Here is a 19,113-nt window from a genome sequence, read left to right as displayed (position 1 = left end):
CCATGATGAACCACACTCCATACCAGTGGTGGCGGTAATCCACACCTACAGTTTCTTGCCAACCGCCATTAAACACCAGAAGAAGAAGAGATGAAACATCCACCCTTTCTGACACATTGTGGCTTGCAGGGAGGACAACATTCACACTGGTTTGTGTGTTTTTCTTTGCCCTGAATCACTACCAACAGTGAGGGCCTGTTCCTTGTTTGAAGGAGGAGAAATTTAAACCTTTTGGAGTGAAGTCCCAAGGTGACAGCCTTGTCATCTGATAGAAAACTGTCTTTAAAACAAGGAAAGCTGGTCGTCTGTTATGTTGCACTGGTGTTGCATCACATGTTGACATTGATTCCGGCAAGTCACACATTAGCAACTTGTGAAGTATTCTACTTTATGCCGACTTTATCTTGTTTATTGTGCTGTGACTTCTCCTTTTACCAATCATATATAAGTCAAATGTAAGAGACAAACAGTTTATTTGCATCATCTTAGTATAAAGAAAGCAAAGAAAAGTACAATTAAACAGAACTTCCAGCTATGTGTTTAACTTGACATTAAATTATGTTTTCTTGTCATTTTCTGTTAACTCTGAGTTTGTTGTTATGGATTTTATTTTGCATTTTAAGCATATATTGCAGTACTGCATTCATGGAGACATTTGTAAAGCGTTTTAGTAGTTATTTAAACTCCCTTACTGCACCTTTAATAGTAAGCTCTTCTTGTGTTCTCTCTTTAACTGTCACTGTTTGTCTTTTCATCTCAAACACATCCATTGCTACTTTTGCTCTTGCTAAATTTACAACAATGTTAATCTTAATGGCTGCCTTCCCTTCCCTTCCCTTCCCTTCCCTTCCCTTCCCTTCCCTTCCCTTCCCTTCCCTTCCCTTCCCTTCCCTTCCCTTCCCTTCCCTTCCCTTCCCTTCCCTTCCCTTCCCTTCCCTTCCCTTCCCTTCCCTTCCCTTCCCTTCCCTTCCCTTCCCTTCCCTTGCCTTGCCTGTCCCTTTCCTTTCCCTTTCCTTTCCACTTATTTTGCCATAGAACCCACTGCAAAAGAGGCAGAGGTCCCCCGCCGCTTCTCTCTCACTTCCTCTATTGCCTCCTCTTCCTCTGCCATGCGACGCACAAAAGGTACTGAGTGTGCTGAGCTTCTATGTTTTGGCTTTCCTTTAATATTTGTAGCTTTCATGTAACTATATAAAAATGAAATGTAGTGAACAGTTTCATTGCAAACTGAATTGCAATGCTTACTTGTATACAATGCCTTGCAAAAATTGTATTAGCCCTTGAACCTTTCTGCATTTTGTCACGTTAAAACTATAAGACTCACAGATTTTGTTTTCCAGTAGAAAGTACCGCATGATTGTGAAGTTACAGGGAAAGCATGTCAGGTTTTCCCTTTTTGTTTTTCTTTAGGGGTTCTCTTTGCAAATTTAGAGACTGACATTTTCCCATTCTTCTTTGCAAAATATCCCAAGCATAGTCAGATTGGATGGAGAGCTTCTGTGAACATCAGTTTTCAAGTTTTATCACAGATTCTTAGTTGGATTTAAGTCTGAACTTAGACTAGGCCATTTTAACATAAGAATATGCTTTAATCTAAGCCATTCTATTTCAGTTCTGGCCACTTTTCCATAAAGCCCAGATTTGTGGGTACTTGATTAATAGTTGTCCTGCCACAGATTTTCCCACCTGAGCTGAGGATCTCTAAATCTCTAGAGTTACCATCAATCTCTTGGCTGCTTCTCTCTTTGGCAGGCTTGTCAGTTTAGAAATTTTAAAAATTACACACATTTACTATTTTGCTGATCTCTGAAGGTAATTTGCTGCATTGGATTTTATTTATTTTCAGGTGTCAAACACACTTCTCAGATTCCTATTTGTAAAAAGATAGAAAGCCATGTAGGTTTTACCCCCATCCAACAATTATGCACTACTTTGTGTTGGCTAGTCACATAAAATCACAAGAAAATGCATTGAAGTTTGTAGTTGTAACACGACAAAATATGGGAATGTTCTACAATTAATAAGAATAACTTTGCAAAGCACTGTGTAGAAGTGGTTAAAATTACACTTCACGCTATATCATGTCAAAACGTGAGCAGTAAACAGTGCAGTTTTTTTCTCTCATAAAAACGTGTGTTCATGCTGTTGTTACTTTCTACGAGGAATGTTGTCAGAAAAAAACATTACACATCAGACCAGAATGCTCATTAGTTGTGCTCCTTCTGTTAAAAAAGCATGTCCACACAGTCATGGTAAAATCTAAGTACAACCTTTTGTAATTCTGAGATGTACGAGTAACAGCATATTGCATTTATCAGGTTTTCGTCAAGTATAACCACAAAATAACTACAGGTGACCTGTTCAGCTGCATTATTATTTAAAGAAGATGAGAGCAAATAAAACCTATTAGAACTCCTCTCTAAGCACAGAGGTTTTGTGTCTCATGTGTATGATAGCACAATGGGTATAGAAAAAGGCATCAGGGACACTAGAGGGCTACTGCAGCTGCCTATCAATCTGGGAAGTGTGTTCAAGCTATTTGGATCTGAACATTTTAATGAGAGAGAGTGAGATTAGTGAAACAGGCAAAGTATACAAGGCAGTGGCCAATCATCCCAGCAATGAAAGGTCTATCAAGTTCACTTAAGGACTGATTACAGATCATCAGTCCTTAGAAAAAGTCAGTCCTCAAAAAAGAAAGAAAAACAAAGACTTGCTAGGAGTAAGCTTCTCTCTAGTAAGAGTATATCTACATTACTTAGGTTTGCAAAATTGCATTTTAGAGCCCTGTGTGGGACAGCTTGAAAGTAAAACGAACAGGTCAATCCTGTGAACTTGTCTGCAAATCACCTGCTGTAGCCCTGTCACAGTCAGGCTGGTAAATAGAATCAGCTACCTTGTTTATCAAAATATGTTAATAAAATCCTGCATGTGTACTCTAGTCTTGGCCAGAATAACATATAAAAATGCATTCAACTCAAATTCAGCATCAAAAAGGTGTTGAATAACACGATAATCAAAATTTTCACGTAAATAGGACTCTAGAACTGGTCTGTTAATCTCTGTAAAATTCCAACTTTCCAGTTCCCGTGGGGATCCGCATGAAAAGAAATCTGTTTGTTGGAACGCCAGGTTTTTATTCAGTGATGTCACGGGAAGTCTGCTGTTAAACCTCCAGTTCCTGGCTGTGCTGGATGTAGGTTAATGTGATTTATTTTGAAAGTTCCAGAAAAGTTCTTACTGGCCTTTAATGTTGTAACCCATGGCTGGGTCCTAACAGCAACAAACATCTTTACACTTACAACAATTAGCCACTGAGCTCATAAGCAAGAACAATCCTGTTAATGTTCGGCAACTGCTACTACAGCAAACATGCTTGTCCCAGATTAAATTTGTCTCCTGTTTCTGCTCATGAGTTCATTCTGTCAGTTTTAAAGCTCATCGTCGTCTTCCGTTTTATCCGGGACCGGGTCGCGGGGGCAGCAGACTCAGCAGAGATGCCCAGACGTCCCTCTCCACAGACACCTCCTCCAGCTCCTCCGGGGGAAGCCCAAGGCGTTCCCAGTCCATCCGAGAGACACAGTCCCTCCAGCGTGTCCTGTGTCGTCCCCTGGGCCTCCCCCCGGTGGGACGTGCCTGGAACACCTCCCGAGGAAGGCGTCCAGGAGGCATCCGGTATACATGCCCGAGCCACCTCAACTGGCTCCTCTCGATGTGGAGGAGCAGCGGCTCTACTCCGAGCTCCTCCCGGATGGCCGAGCTCCTCACCCTATCTCTAAAGGAGTGCCCGGCCACCCTACGGAGGAAGCTCATTTCAGCCGCTTGTATCCGGGATCTCGTTCTTTCGGTCATGACCCAAAGTTCATGGCCATAGGTGAGGGTAGGAACGTAGACCGACCGGTAAATCGAGAGCTTTGCTTTTCGGCTCAGCTCTCTCTTCACCACAACAGACCGGCACAGCGCCCCCATTACTGTGGCAGCCACACCGATCCGTCTGTCGATCTCCCACTCCATTCTTCCCTCACTCGTAAACAAGACCCCGAGATACTTAAACTCCTCCACTTGAGGCAGGAACCTCCCTCCAACCTGAAGAGGACAAGCTACCCTTTTCCGGTCGAGAACCATGGCCTCGGACTTGGAGGAGCTGATCTTCATCCCAGCCACTTCACACTTGAACCGCCCCAGTGCATGCTGTAGGTCTTGGCTAGAGGGGGCCAGCAGGACCACATCATCTGAAAAAAAGAAGAGACAAAATCCTCTGGTCCCCAATTCAGGTCTGGATTTCTAGGCTGCACCTAGAAATCCTGTCCATAAAAGTTATGAACAGGACCGGTGACAAAGGGCAGCCCTGCCGGAGTCCAACATGCACCGGGAACAGGTCCGACTTAGTGCTGGCAATGCGAACCAAACTCCTGTTCCGCTTGTACAGAGACCGGATGGCCCCTAGTAAAGGGTCCCCGATTCCATACTCTTGGAGCACCCCTCACAGGGCATCACGAGGGACACAGTCGAATGCTTTCTCCAGGTCCACAAAACACATGTGGACCGGTTGGGCAAACTCCCATGAACCCTCGATTATCCTGTAGAGGGTATAGAGCTGATGTAGTGTTCCATGGCTGGGACAAAAACCACACTGCTCCTCCTGAAGCCGGGGTTCGACTATCGGCTGGACTCTCCTCTCCAATACCCTGGCGTAGGCCTTACCAGGGAGGCTGAGGAGTGTGATCCCCCTGTAGTAGTGGGAACACACCCTCCGGTCACCCTTCTTATGTAGGGGGACCACCACCCCAGTCTGCCAATCCAAAGGCACTGTCCCCGTCCGCCACGCAATGTTGAAGAGGGGTGTCAACCATGACAGCCCCACAACATCCAAAGACTTGAGGTACTCAGGGCGGATCTCATCCAACCCCGAAGCCCTGTCACCTCGGAGCTTTTTAACCATCTCGGTGACTTCAGCCCGGGTGATGAAAGAGTCCAACCCCGACTCCCTAACCTCTGTTTCCACCAGGGAATGCGTGATGGCAGGATTGAGGAGATCCTTGAAGTGCTCCTTCCACTGCCCGATAATGTCCCCAGTCGAGGTCAGCAGCTCCCCACCCCCCACTGTAAACAGTGTTGGCGAAGCACTGCTTCCCCCTCCTGAGGCGCCGGACGGTTTGCCAGAATCGCTTCGGGGCCAACCGGTAGTCCTTCTCCATGGCCTCACCGAACTCCTCCCAGGTCCGAGTTTTTGCCTCTGCCACCGCCCGGGCCGCGGCACGCTTTGTAGTCATCTTGAGGGGTTCTTGAACCGCTCTTTGTCTGACCCGTCCCCTAGAGCCTGTTTGCCATGGGAGACCCTGCCAGGGGCATTTAAGCCCCAGACAACATAGCCTCTATGATCATTCGAGCACTCAAACCCCTCCACCATGTTAAGGTGGCGGTTCAAGGAGGGTTTTAAAGCCTCACTGTGAAATGTCAGGATGGGTAAAAAAAGAAAATATTCGCTGTCTTCACTCACTTCACCCACTCTTATCAATGGTTATCGCTCCAGAGCTAATAAATACTCATACTTATGAAACATAAAGTAAATGAGAAACACTTCCCTAGTGCCAACTAGATCTAAGATGTTTATTTAGTGAATAGAATAGAATTGAATAGAATAGAATTTTCAGTGCATGAGACATGGCAGGGTGCCCTTCTTGGTGTTACTGTACATTTCTTTTTCGTTCTTTTGTTGTTAAACCAATGCTTCTGTGTGTCGGATTCATGTGTCTTTTATAGTAATGGTCATCATAAAATTATTATAAATGCAAATAAGCAAAAACCTCTTTTAACTGAAAGATATTGACTGTCACTGACTTATGATGTCTAAGAGGAGCCTAATGGATGTTCCTGGGTTACTTTATGTGCTGTCCTGTCTAATGGGCTAATTTCTGAAGTAGTGTCTGGTTCAATCTTATTTCCCAGGTCCCCTCTCTGCTAGCATTAAGAGCAAGAGACAAGAGATAAAGAGTGATCCCACTCCATTTGGTTACGAAGGTATATGTAAAAAACATAACTGCTGTTGATAAGGCTTGACAAATGTTGTGAGTGGTTGTTGATTTCTGGACGCCTGTTTATGTCTCCATTTCTGGCCTTATTTCGGAACATTACAGTGCATGTGCATCAAGTTAAAGATTTGGTCAACATGTTTTTGTTACATGTGATTATTTTTATGTGATTGAGTTTGTGGTCTTTTCAGTTATGTAAAGTCCTGCATGAGTAGTGCTGCTCTTTCGATTGGAGTGCATTCGATCATTTTGCAACTGCCCCTTTTTGTAAAATGAGTTTTTATTTGCTAAGGTTGGTGTTAAGGATTTGACTTCCCTGCAGATACACTACGTGGTGCAATGGCTGCAGGCGGGAAGCGGCAGAGCATGACTAGCAGCAATGTTGGTGGTGCTGGTAGCACAGCAGCTGTCCCCAGGTCAACTTCCCAGCCAGGTAACTGTGGAGGACTCATGGAGACATCTCTGAGGATGTCTTTTAAAACTGACTTTAAGCTTTTTTTTTTTAGCAGATCACACAAAAACGCAATATTTGAACTAATTATATGAGAGCGTATTTTGGAGTGGTTTTAAGTTGGAAGTCAAGTCAAGTTTATTTATATAGCGCTTTTCAGCAACGAGGCACTCCAAGCGTTGCACATAAGGAAAAACATTACAATGATACAGAAAATCAAACACAGAAAAACAAATCAAATGACATTAATAATCCTTGGGAGTTTACTGGTAAGAGCTGGTTCTAATCTAATCTTTCTAATAGAGGTAATTAGCTCATTAAGTCCTCTGTGGTAAGGAATTCATCCTATGCTAGAAGACAAATGATAATATTAATCCTTGAGGTCGCTGGTATGAGGCAGTTTTGGTCCCATCATTCAAATAGTAAAAGTCATGGGCACTCACTGAAGTCTAAGTAGAGAAGCTGGGTCACTGGTAGGTCCAAACTTTTTAAATTAATAATGTTTGGCTTTCACTGGTATGAAATTGTTGTAATACAGTCCTTCTAAGAAATCAAAAAATCTATGAATCCTTCTAAGGAATCTAAAATTCTCTGGTCATTGGTGTAAAAACAGCTGTAGTCAAATTTTCAAATACTAATAATATTTGGCTTTTGCTGGTAATCCTTCTGAGAAATCAGAAAATCTATGAAAAGTAATAAAATAAAGTAAGATAGGAGGAAATCACACATTTAAGTAAAGTAAGATAGAAAACCTCAGCAGGGGTAAGCAACACACACATAAGTAAAGATTTAAAGCAACACATATACAAAACAACATCATGCAGGGGATCCGGTGAAGGTGCTATGAGGGGGTGCATATGTTTATCTTGAGCATGTGACTGTGTGCAAAGTAAGTCCATGAAGCACTGTCACAGAGGCCATTGTCCTTGTTGGTACGTTGGAATGTTCATCAACCGGCCACACAGTTCTGAGCAGGTCCACAGGTGTCCTCAGGGAAGGGAGGGGGCAGAGGGAGCAGAGCGTCATGTTTACATAACTTCCAGGAGAAATTGAAGATAGCCGGCCATCAAGGCCGTACAAGGGACCCAGATTCAGATAACTATTGTTTTGGGTCAGGCCGACTCAGCTTTTCATCAGCCTTGAGAGTCTCACTGGTGCTTCTCAATTGTGAATCCAAACAGCCAGCTGACCAAATCCATAACACAGAATTTGGAAGATATGCAAAGAGAGGCTCCAAAAAAGAAAGACAAGACTCAGAGCTAAAGCAGAGCAGATATGGGAGGGTGCGGGAGACTGAAAAAGCGTCCTCCTCCGAGAGCAGAAAGAAAAGAAAAAAAAGTCAAATTGCTCCAGGCCAGTTGTACGTTAGCCCTGAAAACTTTCTGAATTTCTGTTCTATGTTAAATTTAAGATTTTGGAATTAGTTGCATAAAACATTATACAGTCTGTTCCCTTATTTGAAATGTAATGTCCCTCTGATCTCATTGTGTGAAATGGGCTGAACACTGGGTCATCATGAGAAGTTAGTATCAATACTAAAGAGGTTTGTTGCTTTCTACTTTTTCTATCTGCCTGGTATATTGTTTGGCACCTTTTTTGAATATTCTGAAGATGTAACAAATTTCACATCTCACATATATTTATGAATAATTACAGATATATGTGTAGCATCCGGCCACATCATCAGTAGGGTTTTGGCTTTATAAAACAACTCTACAGATGGGTTCAGTTGCATCCTGCTTCTTGTCTGTGCTGCCTCATTTTAGAATTTCCACAGGTGTGACTACATTAGACACTATTTGCTGTTTCTTGTTTTACAACTGTGTACATTGCATGAGCTAGACTCTGTAACATCTAAAAAGAGCATTTTACCCATCAGGCCACAATCTTTTCTTTATCAGGTTCTAAAAAATGTTAAATCTAATCTGTAGATTCCAAAAACAACACACCATATCATTATTTGTTAAAGAGAGATCATTTGCGTGGTTGTTTAGATTATGATATTAATGCAGCCACCTCTGATTTCAGTGTGAACAGTCAGTGCATGCACAGAAGAAGACATGACGTCACATGCAGCATGTTGTGAATATGGATGTTACACATGTCAGCGTGTCTAAATCAGTTCAGAAGCTGTTCTGTGCAATCAGAGTAGATAAAATTATGATGGTTTGTCCGTTGTTGACATCTGATCTGACCACTTCCCACCTTATCCAGTAAGAAATTATGACTTTGTCCACAGTTCAGGGACGGTGGATCAGGGTGGATCAAAATGCAACCTTCAGGCTGAGGTTGTGAAAAACCTCAGATATGTGTCTGGTCAAATTTGTGCTGTTTAAACTGTCATAGGAAAATCAGACTTAGGTCATCTATGTGTAAAAACAAAAGTCAGATTTGCCTCACTTTTGACTGCAGAGTGATTGCAGTCTTAGATTCACTGAGTTGAAAACAATATCTGCATCTTAAACAAGCTGTTTGTTCACAAGAACAGCTTCAGGTCACACTGGTCTAACATATATCAATTTGAGCTTTCCTATATGGCTAAACTTTGTCTTAACGTGGGCCGCAGTCTGACTAGCTGTGAGCCTTCCCTTTAGGTTGTGAGTGTATTCGTTTTGTTCTGCAGATTCACTTCGATTATTCTCCAACAGCAGGTACACTATCAACTACTGATAACTATCTAACATAACCCCTCTTCTGAGAAATCAAAATGCTCCCTTTAAATGCAAAGCAATGCTACTTTATTTAAGCAGTATCCTCATTCAGTAGTAACACTTGTTTGTAAATCTGTTTTAAAAGTAGTAATGTCTGTTGGTGCTTGCATCATTAGGCTGGACCCAGAGACGTCTCCTCTCCATGGACACAGAGGACTTTGAGACGATTCCCTCCAGTGGAGAGGAATCCTCGAACTCTTCTGAGGATGAAGGCAAAAATAAGAATGTATGTGGCTTTTAAACAAGGTTAAACCACACATGACTTGCTTAGCTCAATATTCTTTGTAGTGGGGTGACACTTAAACAGGTACAAAGTGAAAATATTTTACTCCAAATTAAACTTTGTGAAAAATTGTAGCTCAGATTGGCTCCGACTGGACCAGTTGAAACAAGATAGTGTTTGCATAAATCATCACATTTTAACAGTCAGTCACCATTAATCTTCAGTTTCTCCTAATCTTTTCGAAACCCACTACAGCTTAATTAGTTCCCCTAGACTTATGTCTTCCTCGCAGCTGGCACTGACCACTTGATATTTAGGAAATGATGGAGGAATGAATAGGGTCAGGGGGATTTTACATGCATGCATCTCTAGTTTTAGCCTTTTCTAAGTCAGTACAGTTCTTCTGATGCTATGAATGATATACTGGGCCACACTCTTAAAGAATTTAGTCACATTGTTGCAATGAAAGCCTGATTAAAACCTTTGTGTTTATCAGTAGAGAGAAATTATAAATTTTAGCTGTAGATGTAACTGTTAGACCCCTAAAGGAAAATGAAGTATTGGTGGTGTTTTTATAATGCAGAAATGGCTCCTGCAACAACCTGTTAAAAAATCAGAAATGTTTAATCCCTGTTTGAAATGCAGTTTCACTGTTTTAATGTAATTTTAATCATATCTTCCTGCAGGGTGACAGCAGCCGTTACCGGGTGCAGCTGACATACGCATCTTGTGAAGCAAAGGATCTCTCTCTGGGAACCAGTGACATGGTCCAGTTTCTGAAGGAAGCAGAGAATGAAAACTGGTAAGTTTTCACTGTTTTCATAAATGAAAAAGTCTATCCTTTCACATTTTATCTTTGCAAGGGTCTTAGAAGATGTTGTGATAGTACTATTGCCCAGCATCTGGCTTACAAAGCTGCTAAAAGCCTAGGATGTTGTCCACACAGTTCTTTGCGACTCCTGCCTAATTGTCAGACTGAACTTCTGTCTGATTAAATGAGGCAGTATTTGTGACCTGAATATTGTCACCAGAGCTGTCTGGTCATTGTTATGTCCATGGTCAGTATAGTCTGGTAAACAGTTGTTTGATTAACTGCTAATTGTGTAAGTTTATTCATGTTCAATCAAAAACAAGCACAAGCACATATAGTTAGTTACAGTAAAAGCTCGGCCAGTAGTTATGTCTAGTAGAAAGACAGGGTTAAACACTGAAAGCCGTGCAAAGTGGATCATTTATAGAAGGAGAACACTAAGTTGTTGGCAGCAGCAGCTTAGCTCAAGCCCCCCTCCAGGTAAGGTGTAAATAATTGATGTTTCTCGGCAAGAAGTTTGGAGACTAGCTATTGCCCTCCTTAACTTTAATGTGCTTCCTTTTTTGGCGCCTTAGCTATGTTTTGGGTCACTGATATGCTAAACAATCCATCCTTGGTTCATCTTCGGTGTTTTTAACTGAGGGAAGGAGGCTTCCATCTAAGTAACTGCCTCTCACTTACTGGGTTCTCAGAGCCTATACACTGTCTTACAAAAGTATTCACAACCCTTGTCTTTTGTGGCTATTTTTTTATATTGCAGCCTGTAATTTAAGTGATTTGTATTCTTATTAAATGTGATGGATCTACATAAAATAGTCTAAGTTCTTAAATGAAGCAGGAAAATATGCTGTATATAAAATAGAAGAAAAAGTAAAAAGAAGAAAAAAAGAAAATTAGAATTGCATATGTATCCACCCTCATTTGCTTTGAAGCCCCTAAAATTTGGTGAAACTAATTACCTACAAATTTCACATAAATATTCAAATGAAGTTTACCTGTTCACAATCGAAGTGTCACATGATCTGACAGTATAAACACACCTTTTCTGAAAGGCCCCAGAGGCTGCAACACCCCTTAGCAGGAGGCAACACACCATGATGACCAAGGAGCTCTCCAAAGTCAGAAACAAAGTTGAGAAGTAAAAGTCAGGGTGGTGTTATAAAAAAATATCCAAACCGTTGTTGTTCCCGCGGAGCACCATCAAATCTTTTTTTTTTTTTGTTTAATATTTTTTTAGGAACAAGTAGAAGATGAAAATAAAGTTTACAGGACACGGCATTGTATATGCTTTGTTAAGAGATCCAGGTCATTAAAATTTTACAAAGGAAACTTAGTAATATATAGTAAAACTAAAGAGAACATGGAAGGAGGGTTTGGGATGGGAACAGGGATGGTGCCGGACCAGCTGCAAGTTGATGTAAAAAAAAAAAAAATACAAAAAACCTTGCCATTTTTTATTAAATCGTTTTAATGAGCCACATCTCCAATATCTCATTTTTTCTGTTTTCAGAAGTGACATAACTTCATTAATCCAATGTGTGGTACAGGGGGCTTGGGTCAACTTCCATTGCAAAAGCAAATGACGTCTAGGTATTGGGGAGGTGAATGCATGGCTTCAAATTGTAGTGTTGAGTTCTGGGTATGGTTAACAGGCAGACCAAAGATTGCTAGATGTGAGACATCAATAGACTCAAAAAATACGATTGACATTGGGAGAGCCACCACATCTTCCACAAATATCCACAGAGCCTGGCAATATCTTTGACAATGTGGCCTTAGAATAATGGCATCCAAAGAGAACTTTGAACTAAATAAGCATCAGACAGGCACATATAGTTTTGTGAATGGTGCTTACAGCAGAATCCCACCAGTCATTAGCAAGCTCCCAAGCATCTTTGATCCTTGTTGTGGAATAAGCATTGTAAGATGAAATAGTATTGTATATTTTTGAGATGACAGATCACTGTTCAGGGTTTAGTTTGAAAAGATGATCCAGATTAGATTCACTGAGTTGGGGGGAATTTGGAAAAAGACATGTTATAAAATAGATGTTCTTTAGTATGGGGACTGGTGCTCAACTGCAAGTGCAAATAAAAGAGGAGACAGGGGACATCCCTGACAGCAGCTCCTGTTCAAAGAAAAAGTCTGACTGAACCCCATTGGTAATGACATTGCCACATGGTAAAGTGTAGAGCAGACTAATCCACAATATAAACCCATTTTCAAATCCGAATTTAGCAAGAACTGCAAACAGATAATCCTATTCCACCCAATCGAAGGCCTTTTCCGCATCGGCAGAGATTATCACTTCTGGCGTGGCAGTTTTCTCTTGAGAACTGATGACACCTTTCTTGGCTGTTGCTTGGCAACTCAGATCTTTACTCAGCACCCCAGAGTTTATGAAGAATAGAGGTTTAGAGACTAGCTATGGCCCTCCTTAACTTTAATGTGCTTCTTTTTGTTGCCTTAGCTATATGTTTTGGGTCATTAATATGCTGAAAAACCCATCCTTGGTTCATCTTCAGTGTTAATTAAGGGAAGGAGTCTCCCGTGGAAGTTTTCTCACAAAAATAGACAACACATAATAGAGTACAAATATTATAAAAAAGCTGACGTCCCTTTATAAATCCAGTTTGTTCTTCTGAAATAATGAGAGGGAGAACCTTGTCTAACCAGCGGTCTAAAGCCTTTGCAAGAATCTTGGAATCCACATTAAGGAAAGTTGCCTATGAGAAGTGCAATGTTCTGGATCTTTGTCCTTCTAAAGGACACTAAAAGACACCTGCTTCAACGTAGAGGGGAGAGAGCCATTGGTCAAAGATTCAATGTAAAGTCAGTCGGTCATTTTCTATACCACTTATTCCATAGTGGGTCGCGGGGAAACTGGTGCCTATCTCCAGCAGTCTATCGGCAAGAGGCGGGGTACACCTTGGACAGGTCGCCAGTCTATTGCAGGGCAACACACAAACAACCATGTACACACTCATTCATACACCTAAGGGCAATTTAGAGAGACCAATTAACCTAACAGGCATGACTTTGGACTGTGGGAGGAAGCCGGAATACCTGGAGAGAACCCACGCATGCACAGGGAGAACATGCAAACTCCATGCAGAAAGACCCCCAGACGGGAATCGGACCCAGGACCTTCTTGCTGCAAGGCAACAGTTCTACTAACTATGCCACCATACAGCTCTATTCAATGTAAAGTGAAAACAGCAATGGAACCTGTTTGCTGAAAAATGTTTTATAAAATTCTACACTAGATGTAGCCTTACTGAGTGTTGGGAATTCTAAATCATCCAAAAAATTATGCATTTCAGTATTATCCGGTGGGAAGTCAGACCTATATAATGAGGAATAAAATGATGCAAAAACTTAATTAATTTGTTAGGTATTATTTAGTCAACTCAGAGGTAAGAACGATACAGTCAGAGTTACTTGCAGCAAGGGTAGCCCACTTTGCAGTGAAACTACAAAGTTTTGACACCCTATCTCTTTATTTATATGCACAGTTCAACAGACAGTTCAGACAGGGTGTATGTGTGTGAGACAGAAAGGAGGCTGGTTCTCACAAAGATAACAATGATCTCACACACACAGGGAGGAAGGCATAGTGCAGGTGCCTTGCAACACAAAGTTTTTACATGAGTGATAAGTTTTTGCACCCATCCAACAGTCCCTCCTTTTATCACAAGTAAAAACATTTAATATAAAAACGAGTAAGAAAAATACTTTGTATGAGCGAAAACCCACGGACGGTAAACAGATTATATTTTGTGGGAAATACTCATACGGCCCAGCCGCCCTCGGCGACCATTAAAAGTTAAATGTTGATTAATACTTGAAATCATAAAAATAAAAGAATGATACTTGAAATCATAAAAATAAAAGAATAATACTTGAAATCATAAAAATAAAAGAATAATACTTGAAATCATAAAAATAAAAGAATTAAAAAATCTGCCCTGTTTATGTCATCATTGTACATTTTCTCATTTCACTTAAGCAACAACTTCTTCCGATTTTCTGCTGTAAGGTTATTTTATGAAATACAATGTATGAGTACACTCAGGCTTTTGATGTGATTTATTTACAACATGTCATCATAATCGTCCCCTTCATTTTCGTGCATTTCTACCTGGTTCAGTGTTGCATATGCCACCATGAACGATACCAGAAATTCTGTAGGAATGGATGTGCGTCATGTTCTTCCGTCAGTGTTCTGAGATGGGTCCCGTCTGATGTCCATCTCTTCTGGTTCGGTATCACCTCCTGTGGATCCTGCTTTAGACAGATAAAGAGTCCTGCTACCAGAATTAAGCTCAGGCTTATCAGTCCTGTCCACATGTTACAGAGAGCCATTTTATAATTGGGCGCAGATCAGCTGTTTTCTTCACCGGTTTGAGACGCTGGGCCATAGGGGTCCTCCAACTCCTTTGAACCCGGACTTCCTCTGCTACCCCGTCGGTTGGTTTGGCTCCTGTAACGGCAAAACTGGCTTACAGTGGCTTTTATGAATCCAGGAAGGCCTCTCTGCTATTTTCAGAGCTGTGGGCGTTGTCAGGAGTATTTGAAACGGCCCTTTCCACCGAGGAGTGCTCCAATCTTTCCGGTGGAGTGTCTTAATCAGGACCAGGTCTCCAGGCCTCAGGTTGTTCTGTGGGATAGGAGCAGAGATTATCGGCAGACCACTGGACATTTGTTCTTCTTTTGTCTGCAACATTTTATTCATCCACTCAGCTAATGAAGTTTCCTGTTGTGCTTTCTCTATTTCATTCGTGTCAGAGGGCAGAGAAAACGGTCTGCCATGTACTATTTCTTTGAGAATACAAATTCACATCAGCAACTTGGTGCCACGTGATCTCAGGCTCAGAACACAGTGGGTGGAGTTATACAATGATGTACAGTAGGTGGCAAATGGAGTAAGACCAGTTTGATTTGGAGTTATTCTCATCCATAATTAACCAGGGATAGGCATTCGGGTCATGGCCTCCCTGTTTCTTCCATTGTTTTCCTTAATCTTTAACTGAAACCCTAATGCATTAGAACTTAGTTCTATTAATTTATTTACAAAATGAGTTCCATTATCTGACCTTATAATCTGTGGGATACCATATGTGGGGAAGAAATGTGTCACTAGGTTCATCTATTACAACTAGGCAATGTTTCTTTCCCCGGTGCAGGGGGGCCAATATGGGGGTAAAATGCTCACATCGCTTATTACCCGTTAGCAGAGGGGCTGCAGGCGACATAGAAGGCAGTTGTCCAGCCCTGCATAAAGGAAGTTGCAACAGTCCAGTCTGGAAATAATAAAATCATGTATCACCCAGTCAAGGCCACTAGAAGGCAAATAGAACGAGTTCTACTGCCGCTTTGAAAGACAAAGGGACAGTCCTGCAACCATCCCCCACGACACCCCCCAACAGCTGCAGCCACAATCCACCACCCCCATCTCTCCAACCTCAAGAGGGGCCTTGGCACCTCCAACCCCCACCCTGAAGTTCCCCCCCACCAGCCCCCTACCCACGCCGAGGACGGCTCTTTCCATCCAGGAGAGGGACGTCAACAAACTCTTCAGGAGACAGAACCCCCGGAAAGCTGCTGGTCCGGATTCTGTCTCACCAGCCAGCCTGAAGCACTGCGCTGATCAGCTGTCTCCAGTCTTCACAGACATTTTTAACACCTCACTGGAGACATGTCATGTGCCTGCCTGCTTCAAGTCCTCCACCATCGTCCCTGTTCCCAAGAGGCCAAGGACCACAGGGCTTAATGACTTCAGACCCGTCGCCCTGACCTCTGTGGTGATGAAGTCCTTTGAGCGCCTTGTGCTCTCACACCGAAAAGACATCACCGACCCCCTCCTGGACCCCTTGCAGTTTGCCTACAGAGCCAACAGGTCTGTAGACGATGCAGTCAACCTAGCCCTTCACTTCATCCTCCGGCACCTGGACTCCACAGGAACCTATGCCAGGATCCTGTTTGTGGATTTCAGCTCTGCCTTCAACACCATCGTCCCAGTTCTGCTACAGGAGAAGCTCTCCTAGCTGAGTGTGCCCGACTCCACCTGCAGGTGGATCACTGACTTCCTGTCTGACAGGAAGCAGCGCGTGAGGCTGGGGAAGCACGTCTCTGACTCCCTGACCATCAGCACCGGTTCCCCCCAAGGCTGTGTTCTCTCTCCTCTGCTCTTCTCCCTGTACACCAACAGCTGCACCTCCAGTCACCAGTCTGTCAAGCTTCTGAAGTTTGCGGACGACACCACCCTGATCGGACTCATCTCTGATGGTGATGAGTCTGCGTACAGATGGGAGGTGGACCATCTGTTGGACTGGTGCAGCCAGAACAACCTTGAGCTCAACGCTCTAAAGACAGTGGAGATGGTTGTGAACTTCAGGCAGAACCCAGCCCCACCTGCCCCCATCACCCTCTGTGACTCCACAATTGACAATTAACAAGTTTTTGCACCCATCCAACATAATTTGAGCTGGTTGGTCCTGCAGTGTGCCAGTTATCTTTGATACGGGAAATGGGACCTGAGGAAGCCTAGCGACGTAATTGGTGTGCAAGCAGCCTCCCTGCCTTGTCACTATGCTCATAATATGTTGACCTAGAATTTATAGCAACTCCTCTGGACTTGGAGTTAAAGCTTGAATAAAAGAGGTCAGAGACCCAGGGACGCTTTAGACTAAAATGATCCTTAGTCCTTATATGAGTCTCGTGAAAGAATACATTATCAGGCTTGAGACGTTTCAAATGAGAATGGACCCTGGAGCTCTTAACAGGAACCCCTAAACGTTTGATGTTCCAACTTAAAAATCTCACAGATGGGCTATTGATATTGACCATATACAGTTCGGAATACTAAAAAGACAGGGGACCAGCACATGGGGGGAAGGGGAGAGTAAGACGAAGGAGAGGGGGAAAAAAAGTCCTACACACTCACATGCAAGGCCCTACACACCAGTTCTCCTGTAATTATATACAAACTTAACCGGAATCTTCCGCCCACCCCCATCCCCAAAGCACTCACCACTACCCCATCCACCACTGACAGGGTACCCAGTGCTAACTCCACAAGGAGCTGTAGACCAAAAAGGTAAGCCCCAGTCATTGGCCTGAACTGCATACATTTAACTAAGAACACAAACTGAACTTCCGCAAAACAATATCAACATACAGTACAGACCAAAAGTTTGGACACACATCTTCTCATTCAAAGAGTTTTCTTTATTTTTATGACTATGAATATTGTAGCTTCACACTGAAGGCATCAAAACTATGAATTAACACATGTGGAATTATATACTGAACAAAAAAGTGTGAAAGAACTGAAAATATGTCTTATATTCTAGGTTCTTCAAAGTAGCCACCTTTTGCTTTGATTACTGCTCCGCACACTTTTGGCATTCTGTTGATGAGCTTCAAGAGGTAGTCACCTGAAATGGTTTTCACTTCACAGGTGTGCCCTGTCAGATTTAATAAGTGGGATTTCAAGCCTTATAAATGGGGTTGGGACTATCAGTTGTGTTGTGCAGGAGGTGGACACAGCTGATAGTCCTACTGAATAGACTGTTATAATTTGTATTATGGCAAGAAAAAAGCAGCTAAGTAAAGAAAAACGAGTGTCCATCATTACTTTAAGAAATGAAGGTCAGTCAGTCCGAACAATTGGGAAAACTTTGAAAGTGTCCCCAAGTGCAGTCGCAAAAACCATCAAGTGCTACAAAGAAACTGGCTCACACGACGACCGCCCCAGGAAAGGAAGACCAAGAGTCACCTCTGCTGCAGACGATAAGTTCATCCGAGTCACCAGCCTCAGAAATTACAGGTTAACAGCAGCTCAGATTAAAGAACAGGTCAATCCCAAACAGAGTTCTAGCAGCAGACACATCTCTAGAACAACTGTTAAGAGGAGACCATGTGAATCAGGGCTTCATGGTAAAATAGCTGCTAGGAAACCATTGCTGAGGACAGACAACAAGCAGAAGAGACTTGTTTGGGCTAAAGAACACAAGGAATGGATATTAGACCAGTGGAAATCTGCTTTGGTCTGATGAGTCCAAATTTGAGATCTTTGGTTCCAACCACCGTGTCTTTGTGCGGCGCAGAAGAGGTGAACGGATGGACTCTACATGCCTGGTTCCCACCGTGAAGCATGGAGGAGGAGGTGTGATGGTGTGGGGTTGCTTTGCTGGTGACACTGTTGGGGATTTATTCAAAATTGAAGGCATACTGAACCAGCATGGCTACCACAGCATCTTGCAGCGGCATGCTATGCCATCCGGTTTGTGTTTAGTTGGACCATCATTTATTTTTCAACAAGACAATGACCCCAAACACACCTCCAGGATGTGTAAGGGCTATTTGACCAAGAAGGAGAGTGATGGGGTGCTGCGCCAGATGACCTGGAACTCCACAGTCACCAGACCTGAACCCAATCGAGATGGTTTGGGGTGAGCTGGACCGCAGAGTGAAGGCAAAAGGGCCAACAAGTGCTAAGCATCTCTGGGAACTCCTTCAAGACTATTGGAAAACCATTTCAGATGACTACCTCTTGAAGCTCATCAACAGAATGCCAAGAGTGTGCAGAGCAGTAATCAAAGCAAAAGGTGGCTACTTTGAAGAACCTAGAATATAAGACATATTTTCAGTTGTTTCACACTTTTTTGTTCAGTATATAATTCCACATGTGTTAATTCATAGATTTGATGCCTTCAGTGTGAAGCTACAATATTCATAGTCATGAAAATAAAGGAAACTCTTTGAATGAGAAGGTGTGTCCAAACCTTTGGTCTGTACTGTATAGAAATGGGATTAATTGTGTAGACTATCAAATATTGGTGCATATGTGTATAAATATACATGCACACACAAATACACAC

At 42.6% G+C, this 19,113-nt stretch overlaps 1 protein-coding gene across 7 annotated transcripts in view; it reads left to right on the top strand.

The window, feature by feature from the left end:
- mcf2l2 (MCF.2 cell line derived transforming sequence-like 2) overlaps positions 1 to 19,113 on the top strand; it is a 176,052-nt gene that overhangs the window by 143,741 nt on the left and 13,198 nt on the right. For 5 of the 7 annotated variants that reach the window (XM_047374350.1, XM_047374347.1, XM_047374348.1 and 2 more), the window contains 5 exons: positions 1,036 to 1,125; positions 5,950 to 6,021; positions 6,355 to 6,465; positions 9,311 to 9,420; positions 10,104 to 10,219. In XM_047374350.1, coding sequence (XP_047230306.1) covers positions 1,036 to 1,125; positions 5,950 to 6,021; positions 6,355 to 6,465; positions 9,311 to 9,420; positions 10,104 to 10,219 — 499 coding nt within the window. The remainder of the gene's footprint in view (positions 1 to 1,035; positions 1,126 to 5,949; positions 6,022 to 6,354; positions 6,466 to 9,310; positions 9,421 to 10,103; positions 10,220 to 19,113) is intronic. The other 2 variants (XM_047374353.1, XM_047374354.1) reach the window with 2 other exon arrangements.

The sequence above is a fragment of the Girardinichthys multiradiatus genome, chromosome 9 (genome assembly GCF_021462225.1).
Source record: "Girardinichthys multiradiatus isolate DD_20200921_A chromosome 9, DD_fGirMul_XY1, whole genome shotgun sequence".
In the NCBI taxonomy this organism is placed as follows: domain Eukaryota; kingdom Metazoa; phylum Chordata; class Actinopteri; order Cyprinodontiformes; family Goodeidae; genus Girardinichthys; species Girardinichthys multiradiatus.
Note: the sequence above shows the minus strand (reverse complement) of the source record. Positions and strands in the feature narration are given on the sequence as shown.